We start from the raw sequence: 16,468 nt of genomic DNA on the forward strand, positions 1-16,468 counted from the left end.
TGGCATTGTCGAGTTTCAAGCACAGTTGACAGGCCCCCCTCTGATATCTTAGACAATTTCTGAGTTTTGATAGTGTGTTGGCAGGTAACTTAACGGTTAAGGGGCATTACTGGTGTGGGGAAAGGTGAGAAAATATCGAAACATGCACACAGTAGAAAACATGGAAAAAACACTGGGACAAAAGGGAACAGATATTTACTTGAAAAGGGAGAAAATTGCAGGGTTATGGGGAAAGGGGCAGGGAGTGGGTCTGATTGGAAGAGCCGACACAGGTACAGTGGGTAGAATGGCCTCCAGCTGTCTGTGTCATTCTAGTCTCATGCTTTCTCATGGCGCTCGTATGTACCTTTTAGGGTGTAAAATTAAATTGGGCAGTGTTTTGAAGCATCTGCGTGAGAAGCCATGGCAGTGGAGATGCTTTTGTTTCCTGTAAGCACTCTTACTGATTTCTGCTATACTGCTAGGAGAAACATAGGAACAGGAGTAAACCATTCATCCCTGGAACCTAATCTACCATTCAGTTAGATCATGGCTGATTTTTATCCAAACTCCACTTGATCCATATCCCTTGATATCTTTGTGATACCTAATAAAATTCTATCAACCTCAATTTTAAAAATTTCTGTTGACCTCCTGCATCTGTAGCTTTTTTTGTGGAGAGTGAGAAAGCCTTTCAGATGTCCACTACCTTATGTATGGAAAATGCGCTTCCTGATTTCACATGCACAAGCCTAGACTCTAAATTTGATATTAAGCCTTCATTCTGGTTTCCCCACCAGAGGAAACAATTTATTTGTACCTGCTATATCAATTTAAGGCCCTAGATAGAGCGCCCCTCAACCATCCAGTTTTGGGGGAATGCAAGCTATGTTTATGCAGCCTACCTTGGGTTTTAACCTTTGAAGTCTAGCATCATTCTAGTTAATCCATGCTTCCAAGGCCAATATATCTTGTGGTTCAGTGCTTATAACTGAATTCAGTGTTCATGATGGAGTCTGATCAAGACTTTTGGTGCAGCTGAAGAGTTACTTCCTCACTGTTTAAATCCAGCCTCTTTGACATAACTTATCTGTTTTTTGAGTACTTTTTGCTGCTGTCCCTGCTTCCTGATCAACTGTGCTCAAGGAGATGACGAATATGGAAAGAAAAATGACAACAGGAGGAGGCCATTCAACCCCTCAAGTCTGTTCTGCCATTCAGTGAGATCATGGCTGATGTGTGCTTCAATGTTTCTCTTGTATCTCTGTTTGCCTCATAATGACTTGGTGAACACAGCATTTTGGGGGAGCAGATCAGACACAATAGTGCAGGGCTTGGGGCAGCATTTGGAAGGTATGCAGAAAAAAAGATTCAACTATCCAAGTATTACCCATTGATGAAACTATCAGCCCTATGTTTAACAGGAAGCATTGTAGACAATTTCCTCGAAACAGTTCTGTAACTTCAGTGACAAAGCAGTGATTCAACAGTTCATGAACTATGTCACTAAAGAACCATGCTGCCTAATTATGGCTGACCCAACTGTTTTCTTGTAGCTGCAAAGTTATTTCCACTTTGCAACAGTATAGCTCCTGAGTGTATCTCTGGAGCAGAGTGCCGCAAACCTGCCTGAGACTCATTCTGTAACTGTCAGTCTGAGACTGCTGTACCCATTAATCATTGCGCACAGAACAATATCCTAGAATTATAGGCAGGTGCTCTCTGCCTCCTTGGATCTCGGCATAAAAGAGTTAACTTGAGAGAGGAAATATCTTTTCCCCAGGTAGGATATTACTAACTATTGGTTCTATAATTTGCACCAACTGTCAGCAAATGATGAATTACTTCCCTGACCAAATCTTTATGGTGCTGCAATGCTTAATTGAGATTTATAGCTTTGTACAGCACCCACATACATTCCTTTGAAAGAAACACTTGTTATCAAAAAAAACCTGTCACGTGTTGCACGAGCGAAGCCAGCTATTTTAGTCAGCTTTTACTGTTGCTGTGTTCTACAACTGTTCTGTACTAAATGTTTCCTCCTGAAATTGTTACTAAACTGGTGGGGCACATTTTCTTTTGAAGAGTTATTGAATAGCTGGGAGTTAATGGTGGATGCTCTGTGCATCTGTACGTTTTCTTTTGCAGGTATTTCCCGACCTCGTTCAGATAGTGCCCCTCCTACTCCAGTCAATAGGCTAAACATGCCGCAAGCAAGCAGTACCATGAACACAACACCCCCTCGGAGAATGCGGTCTGTCACCGTTACAAAGGCAACTGTTAAAACAAGTTCAGTAAGTTGGTGCCTTTTTTTACCCTTTCAGTTTGATATTGTACCCATGCCTCTTGCCGCTCCATGCCAGACGGACCTAATTTGACTGCACAGGCTTGCAGCCTTCTTCCAAACATTAACCTACACCACTTCAGTCATCACCAAGTACAAGCATAAAGTTTGGAATGAAGAAAACGTATGACTCTCATGCTGACTCCTTCCACAGCGCATGTATGCTTCATAAAAGCTTAGTGTATTCTCTTCTTAATTCAGCGGAACAGGAAACAAAGATTAGGGTTAAAGGGATGTTGCCTATATTGGCAGGTTGTAGGGATCTGTCATGGAACATCTTGTCCAATTTATGGAAATGAATTGGACATAGGTAAATGAGGAATAATGACGTTTTGTTTGCTGATACTAAATTAGAAAGTATAAGAAATTGTGAGAGAAACATGCAGGGGGTCACAGGAAGGAATGGGAAGATGGATGGTAGTTGCAGTTCAATGTAAAGTACACTTTTGGGAGAGAAAAGAACAGTGAAAGGAAGTGTACTTCAAGCACTGTGACTCTTGCTTGGGCAGAGGAAGAAGAGATGCATAAGTCTTTAAAGGTTGGGTTGCAGGTGGAAAAGGCCAGGTAAAAGGCAAAATGCATTCTGGGTTTTAAAACTGGAGCAAGAAAATGACATTGAGTTAATATAAGACATTCGTTAGTGCACACTATGGCACCTCATTACTGGAAGGATCTTCAAGTCATGTAGGGAATGATAAAGTATCACAAGAATGATACTGGGAATGCGTGGTTATACTTATAGAGAAAAGCTCATTCATTAATGGATCTTTCTCACTGGGGAAGAGAAGTTTAACTGTGAATCCAGTCAAGGTTTTCAAAATAATGAAAAATTGAGACAGTACATATTGAAAGTTTGTTTGCGTTTGGTGAATCATTAATTAGCACAGGCCCAGATGATCATCAGAAGAATGGAGGGAAGTTAGAATCTGTTTTCTATTCAGGGTTATTAGAACATGAAACGCCAACGCACAGCGGGCTAGTGAGGAAAAGACACGAACATTTAGAAGAGAATTGTATGAGCAAGAAAGATTTGGGGAAGGCAGGGAAATGGGGTTAGAATAGTTAGCTCTAAGTTAACTGACAGCCTCCTGTGTAGTTTCTATGACTCTGTGATCAGGTGAATTAAACTTATCTATTGATATCACTATAACCTTGGTTCACTATCAGACCCATTTTAAGGGTTATAGGTTGATAACCTTTTCAGGTAGTTTGTACTACAACTGTGGGCATCGAAAAACATAGAAAAGCGACTAAACCAGCACAAATCACTGATTAGGCTGCAGTTAGAATAAAGGTGCTGCTCTTTTGCAAAGCAGCGATCATCGTCAGATTGCCACTCCACTCGGACTTTCCCCTGTCCTGACGCTGCTCCACGTTTCTTGTTGGGTCTTCCAAGCCCGGCTTCTCCAGAAATGAAGAGCTCCATCACAGCACTGTAGCGTCAGGGAAGACCAGACACACTGTTTACAGCACTATCTGCTGTATAGTAATTTTAAATGTCCACTGTGAATGTTAGTGAATGGGTGAGTGGATGAATGAGTGTGATGGGTAGGTGGGTGAGGTATAAGTGAGTTGGGTGGCAGGCGGGTGGGTTGGGCCAGGGGCTTGTCAAGTCAAAGGGTCAGTGTGAGTGATTGGGAAGGGTCAGTTCTGTAGTTACCGGGAGTTAGACTAGGTTTTAATCTGCCTAACATTTCCTGAGTAATGATCCAGGTAAGTACCGCAGAACTGTCCGAAGAATCAGAGACTTTTGCGAAGGGTCCCAAGCAATTTCCACGGAATTCAGCGCATCAGGACCCCCCACAGGGTTCCAGCACACATCTGGGGTCATAGGTCAGGACCCCCATAGGGTTCCAGCACACATCTGGGGTCATAGGTCTGGATCCCCACAGGGTTCCAGCACACATCTGGGGTCATAGGTCTGGATCCCCACAGGGTTCCAGCACACATCTGGGGTCATAGGTCTGGATCCCCACAGGGTTCCAGCACACATCTGGGGTCATAGGTCTGGTCTCCGATCCAGAGACCAAAAGAATCAGGCCGTTGTGTCCGTTTGTTTCGCTTTTTACTTGAGGAAGAACATTAAAGCCATCAAGTGCAGAAGAAATTCACTTCGGTGATACCAATTGTTAGGGAGTTATATTACCAGGAGAGGCTGAAGAAATTGGGTTTCTTGAAATTAATGAGAAAAGGGTGTTAAGATACGATCTAATAGTATAACCATATTCAAATTTGAAAGGTTTGGTTAAGGTAAATCAGAAAAACCTTTGCATTGGTCAATAAGTTGGGCACCAAACAACATTAATTTAAAACAAAAACAGAAATACCTGGAAAAACTGAGAAGAGCACAGTTGACGTTTCAAGCTCAGTCATCTCCCTTGACCTTGAATGGCACCACCATCAACATCTTTGGGTCACCATTGACAGAAGTTAAACTGAATAAACTATTCAATACTGTAGCTACAAGATCAGGGCAGAAACTAATACTCTTGTGTGACTTACCTCCTGACTCAGAATTCCTTCACCATCTACAGGCTTGAGCCAGGGTTGCGATGGAATACTCACATACCTAGTTGATAAAGCTGCAAATGTCTTAAGAAGCTCAATGTCATCCAAGGCAGATCAGCTAGTTTTGTCGCTACCCTAGTTAATGTACAAAATAGCCAATTCTTCCATCTCCACTGCTTGTGGCTGCAGAATGTGCAAACTGTAGGGTGCAGTACAGCAACTCGCCAAGATTACTTTAACAGCACCCTGTAATATACATACGGACATTTGAATTCAGAGCAGGATAAGGCCATTCAGTCCCTCGAGCCTACTTCACCATTCCCTAAGGTCATGGCTGATCAGATTGTGGCCTCAAGTCCACGTTCCACCTACTTCCGATAACCTTTGACTCCCTTTGCTAATCAAGCATCTATCTTATCTACTTCTGCCTTAAAACTATTCATTGAATCTGCCTCCACTTCTCTCTGGGGAAGAGTGTTCCAAAGATTCACGACCTGAGAGAGAAAATTTCTCCTCATCTCTGTCTTAAATGGGAGACCCTTTATTTTTAAACTCTGTCCCCTAGTTCTAGTCTGTCCAACAAAGGGGAACATGCTTTCAGCATTCAATCTGTCTAGTTCCCCTCAGGATCTTATGTTTCAGTGATAGAATTCATATTTAGTTCTTAAAAAAAGTGGCTAGTGAAATAGCTGATACGTTGGGTTTAATTTTCCAAAGTTCCCTAGAACCTGAGAAGGTTGGAAAATAGCGAATGTATTCAAAAAGGGAGAGAGACAGAAAGCAGGAAACTACAGGTCAGTTAGCTTAACACCTGTCATAGGAGAAAATGTTGGAAGCTATTATTAAAGATGTTATGGCAGGTCACTTAGAAAAATTAAAGGCAATCGGGCAGAGTCAACATGGTTTTGTGAATAGGGAAGTTGTTTTTAAACTTACTGAAGTTCTTTGAAGGAGCCACATGTGCTGTGGATAGAGGGGAACCAATGGATGTACTGTACTTGGGTTTCCAGAAGGCACATGAAGTTATTGCAGAAAATAAAAGCTCATGGTGTAAGGGGTAGGTGGATAGAAGATTGGCTAGCTAAAAGGAAACAGAGGGTAGCCATAAATGAGTCATTTTCAGGCTGACGGTTCGGAGTGGAGTGCCACAGGGATCAGTGCTGAGGCCTCAACTTTTTACAATTTCCATAAATGTCTTGGATGAAGGGACCGAAGGAACAGTTGTTGAATTTGCTGCTGATATAAAGATAAGTAGGAAAGTAAGTTGTGAAGAGGACATAAGGAGGATACAAGGAGACATAGGTTAAGCGAGTGGGCAAATGGAGCATAATGTGAGCAAATGTCAACTTGTCTGTTTTGGTAGGAAGAATAGAAAAGAAGCATATTATTTAAATGGTGAGGGGGAGGTTATGCTTCAGTTGTACTGGACACTGGTGAGACCACATCTGGAGTACAGTGTACAGTATTGGTCTCCTTATTTAAAGAAGGATGTAAATACATTAGAAGCTGTTCAGAGAAGGTTTACTAAACCAAAACCAGGAATGGGCGGGATGTCTATGAGGAAAGATTGGACAGATTAGGTTTGTATCCACTGGAGTTTAGAAGAGTAAGAGGTGACTTGATTGAAACATATAAGATCCTGAGGGAACTTGATAAGGTGGATGTGGAGAGGACGTTTCCTCTTGTGGGAGACTCTAGATCTAGGGGCCGTTGTTTAAAAATAAGACATTTAAGACAGAGATGAGAAGAAGTTCTTTCTGAGTCTTAGGAACTCACTTCCTCAAAATGCAGTGGATGCAGAGTCTTCGAATGTTTTTAAGGCAGAGATAGATTCTTGATAAACAAGGGGTGAAGGGTTATCGGGGTAGGCGGGAGCCAGCCATGATGATCTTGAATGGTGAAGCAGGCTCGAAGGGCCGAGTGGCCTACTCCTGCTCCAACTCGTAGATTCAAAAGTGATAAGATCACCTTTCAGTCTTCTAAACTCCAATGGGAACAGGCCCAACCTGTCTAACAGTTCATCATAAGATAGTGCTCCCCCCCACCCCCCAAATCTCAGGTACCATTCGAGTGAATCTTATTTGAACTGCATCTACCACGTTTATATCCTTTCTTAAATAAGGAGACCAAAACTGTACACACTAGTCTAAATTTGGCCTCACCAATGCCTTGTACAACTGTAACAAAACATGCCTATTTTTATATTGCATTCCCCTTGTAATAAACAAGAACATTCCATTTGTTTTCCTAACCATTTGCTGTACCTGCTTACTAACGTTTCCTGATACATGTACCAGGACATCCAGATCCTTCTGTACTATCATGTTCTGCAATCTCTCTCCATTTAAATAATATGCTGCTTTTATATTCTTCCTGCCAAAGGGGACAAATTCATATTTTCCCACATTATACTCCATCTGCCAGATTTTTACCCGCTCACTTAACCTATCTATATCCCTTTGCAGACTCCTTATGTCCCCTTTGCAGCTTGCTTTCCTACCTATCTTTGTGTCATCAGCAAGTTCAGCAACTATACATTCGGTCCCTTCATTCAAGTCATTGATGTAAATTGTAAATAGAAGAGGCCCCAGCACTGATCCCTATGGCATTCCACTCGTCACATCTTGCCAACCTGAAAATGACCCATTTATGCCTACTCTTAGCTATTCAATCCTCTGTCCATGCTAATATGTTATCCCCTCCACCACGAGCTCTTATTTTACAGTAACCTTTGATGTGGCACCTTTTCAAATGCCTTCTGGAAATCTAAGTACAGTACATCCACCGGTTCCCCTTTATCCACATTGCATGTTGCTTCCTCAAAGAATGCCAATAAATTAGTCAAACATGGTTTCCCTTTCACAAAACCATGTTGCTGTTGCCTGATTGAATTGAGATTTTCTAAGAACCCAGCTATAACTACTTCAATAATAGATTCCTGCAATTTCCCTATGACGTTGTTAAGCTAACTGGCTTTCTATCTCCTTCTGTTCTTGAATAGAGTCACATTTGCTATTTTCCAACCTGATAGGACCTTTTTAGAATCTAGACAATTTTGGAAAAATAAAACCAATACATATACTTTCTTAGCAGCCACATCTTATAAGACCCCAGAATGAAGTCCATCAGGATCTGGGGACTTGTCAGCTTTTAGTGCTAAGAATTTTCTCAATAACCTTTCCCCAGTGATTGTAATTGATTTAAGTTCCTCCCTCCCTTTCATCTCCTGATTCGCAATTATTTCTGGAATGTATTTGTATCCTCTGCAGTGAAAACACATACAAAATATCTGTTCAATTCATCTAGCCATTTCCTAATTTTTCATTATTAATTCCATATTCTCACTCTCTAGAGGACCAATGCCCACTTTACTTGGTCCTTTTCTACAGGCATTTAAAAAGGAACTCTAATTATCTGTTTTTATATTTCTAGCATGATTTTCCCCTCCTTATTAATCTTTTAGTCATTATTTACTGTTCTTTTATATTCTGTCCAGTCTTCCTGGCCTGTCACTTATTTTTGTGGAATGATATGCTTTTTCTTCCAATTTGATACCATCTTTAACTACTTTGGTTAGCTATGGATGGTGTTTTCAGCCCTTAGAGACTTTCTCACTGGAATGTATCTTTTCTGAGTATTCCGAAATATCTCCTTAACTGTCTGCCACTGCATTCCTTAACCTAATTTCCCAGTTTGCCGGCCCAGCCAGCGAAGCCCACATCCTGTGAATGAATTTTAAAAATCTTTAGCCAGCTCTGTCTTCATGCCCTCATAATTGCCCTTATTTAAGTTTAAAATACTAGTCGTAGATCCTTTCCCCTCTCCCTCAAACTGAATGTGAAATTCAATCATATTATGATCACCACTACTAGGGGTACCTTCACTATGAGGTCATTAATTAAACCTGTCAAATTGCACGTTACCAGATCTCGTATAGCCTGCTCCCTGGCTGGTTATAGATGTGCTACTCTAAGATACTGTCCTGAAAACACACTATGAATTCATCATCCAGGCTACCTTTGCCTATCTGATTTGTCAAATCTATATGTAAATTAAAGTCACCTATGATTTCTCGTAGTACCTTTCTCACAAGCCCCCAGCATTTCTTTCTATATGCCCTGTCCTACAGTGTGGCTACTGTTAGGGGGCCTATAAGCGACTCCCACAAGTGACTTCTTACCTTTTTACTATTTCTCATCTCTACCTAAACTGATCCTACATCCTGATCTCCAGAACTAAGGTCAGCTCTATTGAACCAATGTCATCCTTAACGAACAGAGCTACCCCTCCACCTTTTCCTAGCTTCCTGTCCTTCCTAAATATCATGTACCCTTGAATATTCAGGCCCCAGTCTTTGTCATCCTGCAGCCATGTCTCAGTAATTGTTGTCAGACCATAAATATTTATTTATATTTGTGCTGTCAGTTCATCTGTTTTGTTATGAATGCTATGTGCATTCAGATACAGAGCCTTTAGTCCTGTCTTTTTACTATTTCTGTAACCTCTAGCCTTATCTGTTGGTGCACTCTAAGGAAGGGGCAGAGTTTACAAACCTGCCACGCATCAATTATCATTTCCTTTATTCCTACCTTCCTCCCTTGCCTGGTCTTTAATTTATCACAACTTCTCAAACTTGATCCCTTGCCCCCCACTATTTAATTTAAAGCCCCCTCTACCGCCTTTATATGACTCATCAGAACACTCACTCCAGCATGGTACAGGTGAAGGACACCCCACAGGTACAGCTCCCACTTTCCCTAGTATTGGTGCCAGTGCCCCCATGAGTTGAAACCCATTTCTCCCACACCAATATTTCAGCCACACATTTAACGCTCTAATCTGATTTACTCTATGCCAATATGCTCTTGGCTCAGATAGTAATCTGGAGATGAATACCTTTTTGAGGTTCTGCTTTTTTAATTTAGCCCCTAGCTGCTCATACTCCCTCAGAACCTCTTTCCTAGCTGGATTATTTGCGTGCCAAACAGCAGAAGCAGCAAGTGATAATCAGAGCTAAGCGATCCCACAACCAACGGATCAGATCCAAGCTCTGCAGTCCTGCCACATCCAGTCATGAATGGTGGTGGACAATTAAACAACTCACTGGAGGAGGAGGCTCCACAAATATCCCCATCCTCAATGATGGGGGAGCCCAGCACATCAGTGCACAAGATAAGGCTGAAGCATTTGCTGCAATCTTCAGCCAGAAGTGCCGAGTGGATGATCCACCTTGGCCTCCTCTGGAGGACCCCAGCATCACAGATGCCAGTCTTCAGCCAATTCAATTCCCTCCACGAGATATCAAGAGACAGCTGAAGGCACTGGATACTGCAAAGGCTATGGCCCCTGACAATATTCCAGCAATAGTACTGAACACTTGTGCTCCAGAACTTGCCACGCCCCTAGCCAAGCTGTTCCAGTATAGCTACAACACTGGCATCTACCCGGCTATGTGGAAAGTTGCCCAGGTATGTCCTGTACACAAAAAGCAGGACAAATCCAACCTGGCCAAATGCCCCATCAGTCTACTCTCCATCAGTTAGATAACGGAAGGGTTCGTCAAAAGTGCTATCAAGCAGCACTTGCTTAGCTATAACCTGCTCATTGACATCCAGTTTGGGTTCCACCAGGGCCACTCAGCTCCTGACCTCATTACAGCCTTGGTTCAAACATGGACAAAAGAGCTAAACTCCCGAGGTGAGGTGAGAATGACTGTCCTTGACATCAAGGCAGCATTTGACCAAGTGTGACATCAAGGAGCCCTAGCAAAACTGGAGTCAATGGGAATCAGGGGCAAAACTCTCTGCTGATTGGAGTCATACCTAGCACAAAGGAAGTTGGCTGTGGTTGTTGGAGGTCAGTCATCTCAGCTCCAGGACATCACTGCAGGAGTTCCTCAGGGTAGTGTCCTCATCCCAACCATCTTCAGCTGCTTCATTAATGAACTTTCTTCCATCATAAGGTCAGAAGTGGGGATGTTCGCTGATGATTGCACGATGTTCAGCACCATTTACAACTCCTCAGATACTGAAGCAGTCCATGTCCAAATGCAACAAAACCTGGATAATATCCAGGCTTGGCAAGTAACATTCACATCACACAAGTGGCAGGCAATGGCCTTCTCCAACAAGAGAGAATCCAACCATTGCCCCTTGACGTTCAATGGCATTACAATCACTGAATCCCCTACTATCAACATCCTGGGGGGTTATCATTGACCAGGAACTGAACTGGACTAGCCATGTAAATACTATGGCTACAAGAGCAGGTCAGAGGCTAGGAATAGTAAAATGAGTAACTCATCTCCTGACTCCCCAAAGCCTGTCCACCATCTGCAAGGCACAAGTCAGGAGTGTGATGGAAAACTCTCCTCTTGCCTCGATGAGTGCAGCTCCCACAACACTCAAGAAGCTTGACACCATTCAGGAAAAAGCAGCCGCTTGATTGTCACCCCATCCACAAACATTCACTCCCTCCACCACCGACGCACAGTAGCAGCACAACCGCTATCATCTAGAAGGACAAGGGCAGCAGACACATGGGAACTCCACCACCTGGAAGTTCCCCTCCAAGTCACTCACCATCCTGACTTGGAAATATGTCACCGTTCCTTCACTGTCAGTGGGTCAAAATCCTGGAACTCCCTCCCTAACAGCACTGTGGGTGTACCTACACCACATGGACTGCAACGGGTTCAAGAAGGCAGCTCACCACCTTCTTGAGGGCAACTGGGGTTGGGCAATAAATTCTGGTCCAGCCAGCGAAGCCCACATCCCGTGAATGAATTTTTGAAAAAGATACCGCAAACCGTGGCACCAGGCAGGTAACACAGGGACTCCTGCTCTTGACTGCAGAGAATTCTCTCTCTCCCTCTGACTATACTGTCCCCAAATAATCACTACATTCCTATTAACTCGTCCTGCCCGAATGGCTTCCTGTACCATGGTCAGTTTGCTCACCCACCAGCCACTACTTTCATCCATACAGGCTGCAAGAACCTCGATTCTGTTGGACAATTGCAAAGGCTGAGGCTCCTCCACTTCTATGTTCTGGGTGCCATTATCTGCCTCACTTGCAGTCACACCCTCCTGACCACTGACCAAATCAGAAGGCCTTATCTTAAGGGGTGTGACTGCTCCCGGTACAAAGTGTCCAGGTAACTTCCCCCTCGCTGATGTATTGCAGTTCAGCCTGCAGCTCAGTGACTCTGAGCCGAAGCCCTTCAAACCACAGACACTTAACTGCAGAAGTATCATAGGTTGCCTATCTATGGCATATGAAGGAATGGATTGTAGCCACGAGATCCAGAACATCAGTTTGTGCAAATGCCTGAGAGTATCAAGTCTAGCTCTGGACACCATACCATGGGCAGGGAGATGCCCTGGATCACCCTAGCATTCAGGAACACCCACATTCTGCCGTTGCAACACATCATCTGCCCTGCCATCTTGATTGTGTTAATTTATTTTGAATTAATTTATAATTAACAAACACTGCTCCCAATTACCTCTACTGCTAATAACCCCTACTACAATTAATAAAACTTTGCAATTAACTAATAAGTTGCATGAGTTTTGAAGATAAATGAGCAAAATATTCACAAACTAGCCGGCAATGCCACATCCCATGAATGAATAAAAAAAATTAGACTGGGGATCAGCATTGAACACTTTCCTGTTCGTGATTGTCATGGATATTCTAACTGAAGAAGTAAGATGGGAAGTACCATGGTCAATGATATTAGCAGATGAAGTTGAGCTGTGTGGTGCAGATGATGAGAACGTGACTGAGTATTTGGGGAAGTGGAGAAAAGTACTGGAAGGTGGCTATGAAGATCAGATGACCAAAGACCTTATTTATAGATTATCAGTTTGAGCCTAGGGAAGACTATCAGAGCAAAGATATAAAGTTTATGGGTGAAGATTTGGAGAAACTGAGTCATTTCCAGTACCTATGGGTCAGTAGTGGCGGAAGATGGAAGTATTTAAATGGAAATTAAGCAAAGTATTAGTTCTGGTTGGAGTACTTGGAAGAAGCACAATGGAGTGTTATGTGATCTTAGAATGATAGAACGGTTACAGCACAGAAGGAGGCCATTTGGCGCATTGTGTCTGTGCTGGCTCTTTGTAAGAGCAATCAGCTAATGCCACTCCCTGCCTTTTCCCCATAGCCCTGCAGATTTTTCACCTTCAAATAATGATCAAATTATCTTTTGAAAGCCACAGCTGAATTTGCCCCACCACATTCCAGCTCTTAACCATCACTGCATTAAAAAGTTTTTCCTCATAACGCAGTTGCTTCTTTTGCCAGTCACCTTAAGATTCTGTCCTCTGGCTCTTGATTTTTCCATCAGTCGAACAGTTTCTCCCTGTCTGCTCTGTCCAGACCCCTCATGATTTTGAACACCTCTACCAAATCTCTCAATCTTTTCTCCATGGAGAGCAGCCCCAACATCTCCAATCTTTGTAACTGAAACTTCTCATCCCTGGAGCCATTCTCGTGAATCTTTTCTGCTCCCCTCTAATGGCTTCACATCCTTCCTGAAGTATGGTGCCCAGAGCTGGGCGCTCTGCTCCATTTGAGGCTGACTTAGTGTTTTATACAGGTTTATCATAACTTCCTTGCTTTTGTACTCTATCCTACTGTTTATAAAGCCCAGGATCCCGTATGCTTTATTAATTTTTATTTTGACTTAGATGAGGAGAGTGAAGACATGGTAGCTAAATTTGCAGATGACACAAAGATAGGTTGGAAAGTATATTGTGAGGAGGACATGAGGAGGTTGCAGACGGACATAGGTTGAGTGAGTGGGCAAAGATCTGGCAAATGGAGTTTAATGTGGGAAAATGTGAGGTTGTTCACTTTGGCAGGAAGGACAAATAAGCAGAGTATTACTTAAATGGAGAATGGCTGCATAATTCTGAGGTGCAGAGGGATCTGGGTGTTCTAGTACGAGTCACAAAAAGTTAGTATGCAGGTGCAGCAAGTAATTAAGGCTAATGGAATGTTATCCTTTATTACAAGAGGGAGTGAACATAAAAGTAAGGATTACCTGGAAAAACTCAGCAGGTCTGGCAGCATCGGCGGAGAAGAAAAGAGTTGATGTTTCGAGTCCTCATGACCCTTTGACAGAACTTGAGTTCGAGTCCAAGAAAGAGTTGAAATATAAGCTGGTTTAAGGTGTGTGTGTGGGGGGCGGAAAGAGAGAGAGGTGGAGTGGGGGTGTGGTTGTAGGGACAAACAAGCAGTGATAGAAGCAGATCATCAAAAGATGTCAACAATAGTACAAAAGAACACATAGGTGTTAAAGTTGGTGATATTATCTAAACGAATGTGCTAATTAAGAATGGATGGTAGGGCACTCAAGGTATAGCTCTAGTGGGAGTGGGGAGAGCATAAAAGATGTAAAAAAAAAAAAAAAATTTTTTTTTTTTATAATGGAAATAGGTGGGAAAAGGAAAATCTATATAATTTATTGGAAAAAAAAGAAAAGGAAGGGGGAAACAGAAAGGGGGTGGGGATGGGGGAGGGAGCTCACGACCTAAAGTTGTTGAATTCAATATTCAGTCCGGATGGCTGTAAAGTGCCTAGTCGGAAGATGAGGTGTTGTTCCTCCAGTTTGCGTTGGGCTTCACTGGAACAATGCAGCAAGCCAAGGACAGACATGTGGGCAAGAGAGCAGGGTGGAGTGTTAAAATGGCAAGCAACAGGGAGGTTTGGGTCATTCTTGCGGACAGACCGCAGGTGTTCTGCAAAGCGGTCGCCCAGTTTACGTTTGGTCTCTCCAATGTAGAGGAGACCACATTGGGAGCAATGAATGCAGTAGACTAAGTTGGGGGAAATGCAAGTGAAATGCTGCTTCACTTGAAAGGAGTGTTTGGGTCCTTGGACGGTGAGGAGAGAGGAAGTGAAAGGGCAGGTGTTGCATCTTTTGCGTGGGCATGAGGTGGTGCCATAGGAGGGGGTTGAGGAGTAGGGGGTGATGGAGGAGTGAACCAGGGTGTCCCGGAGGGAGCGATCCCTACGGAATGCCGATAGTGGGGGTGAAGGTAAGATGTGTTTGGTGGTAGCATCATGCTGGAGTTCGCGGAAATGGCGGAGGATGATCCTTTGTATGCGGAGGCTGGTGGAGTGATAAATGAGGACAAGGGGGACCCTATCATGTTTCTGGGAGGGAGGAGAAGGCGTGAGGGCGGATGCGCGGGAGATGGGCCGGACATGGTTGAGGGCCCTGTCAACGACCGTGGGTGGAAAACCTCGGTTGAGGAAGAAGGAGGACATGTCAGAGGAACTGTTTTTGAAGGTAGCATCATCGGAACAGATGCGACGGAGGCGAAGGAACTGAGAGAATGGGATGGAGTCCTTACAGGAAGCGGGGTGTGAGGAGCTGTAGTCGAGATAGCTATGGGAGTCGGTGGGTTTGTAATGGATATTGGTGGACAGTCTATCACCAGAGATTGAGACAGAGAGGTCAAGGAAGGGAAGGGAAGTGACAGAGATGGACCACGTGAAAATGATGGAGGGGTGGAGATTGGAAGCAAAATTAATAAATTTTTCCAAGTCCCAACGAGAGCATGAAGCGGCACCAAAGTAATCATCGATGTACCGGAGAAAGAGTTGTGGAAGGGGGCCGGAGTAGGACTGCAACAAGGAATGTTCCACATACCCCATCAAGAGACAGGCATAGCTGGGCCCATGTGGGTACCCATAGCCACACCTCTTACTTGGAGGAAGTGAGAGGAGTTGAAGGAGAAATTGTTCAGCGTGAGAACAAGTTCAGCCAGACGGAGGAGAGTAGTGGTGGATGGGGATTGTTCGGGCCTCTGTTCGAGGAAGAAGCTAAGGGCCCTCAGACCATCGTGGTGGGGGATGGAGGTGTAGAGGGATTGGACGTCCATGGTGAAGAGGAAGCGGTTGGGGCCAGGGAACTGGAAATTGTTGATGTGACGTAAGGTGTCAGAGGAATCACGGATGTAGGTGGGAAGGGACTGGACAAGGGGAGAGAGAAGGGAGTCAAGATAACGAGAAATGAGTTCTGTGGGGCAGGAGCAAGCTGAGACGATCGGTCTACCGGGGCAGTTCCGTTTATGGATTTTGGGTAGGAGATAGAAGCGGGCCGTCCGAGGTTGGGCGACTATCAGGTTGGAAGCTGTGGGAGGGAGATCCCCAGTGGAGATGAGGTCAGTGACAGTCCTGGAAACAATGGCTTGATGTTCAGTGGTGGGGTCATGGTCCAGGGAGAGGTAGGAGGAAGTGTCTGCGAGTTGACGCTCAGCCTCCGCGAGGTAGATGTCAGTGCGCCAGACAACAACAGCACCACCCTTGTCAGCGGGTTTGATGACAACGTCAGGGTTGGACCTGAGAGAACGGAGTGCAGTAAGTTCAGAGAGAGATTAGAATGGGTGAGAGGAGCAGAGAAATTGAGACGACTAATGTCGTGCCGACAGTTCTCAATGAAAAGATCAAGAGAAGGTAAGAATCCAGAGGGAGGGGTCCAGGTGGAGGGAGAATTTTGGAGATGGGTAAAAGGATCCGTTGAACTGGGGGAGGACTCCTGCCCAAAGAAGTGAGCCCGGAGACGAAGACGGCGGAAGAAGAGTTCAGCATCGTGCCGAGCCCGAAATTCATTGAGGTGAG

The 16,468-nt window shown here is 44.0% G+C and overlaps 1 protein-coding gene across 10 annotated transcripts in view; it reads left to right on the forward strand.

Annotated features, from left to right (window-relative positions):
* Positions 1-16,468, forward strand: part of ralgapb (Ral GTPase activating protein non-catalytic subunit beta) — a 146,293-nt gene that overhangs the window by 47,596 nt on the left and 82,229 nt on the right. For all 10 annotated transcript variants that reach the window (XM_041204562.1, XM_041204570.1, XM_041204564.1 and 7 more), the window contains exon 8: positions 2,128-2,273. In XM_041204562.1, the coding sequence (XP_041060496.1) occupies positions 2,128-2,273 (146 nt within the window). The remainder of the gene's footprint in view (positions 1-2,127; positions 2,274-16,468) is intronic.

This window comes from Carcharodon carcharias, chromosome 14 (genome assembly GCF_017639515.1).
Source record: "Carcharodon carcharias isolate sCarCar2 chromosome 14, sCarCar2.pri, whole genome shotgun sequence".
Lineage (NCBI taxonomy): Eukaryota > Metazoa > Chordata > Chondrichthyes > Lamniformes > Lamnidae > Carcharodon > Carcharodon carcharias.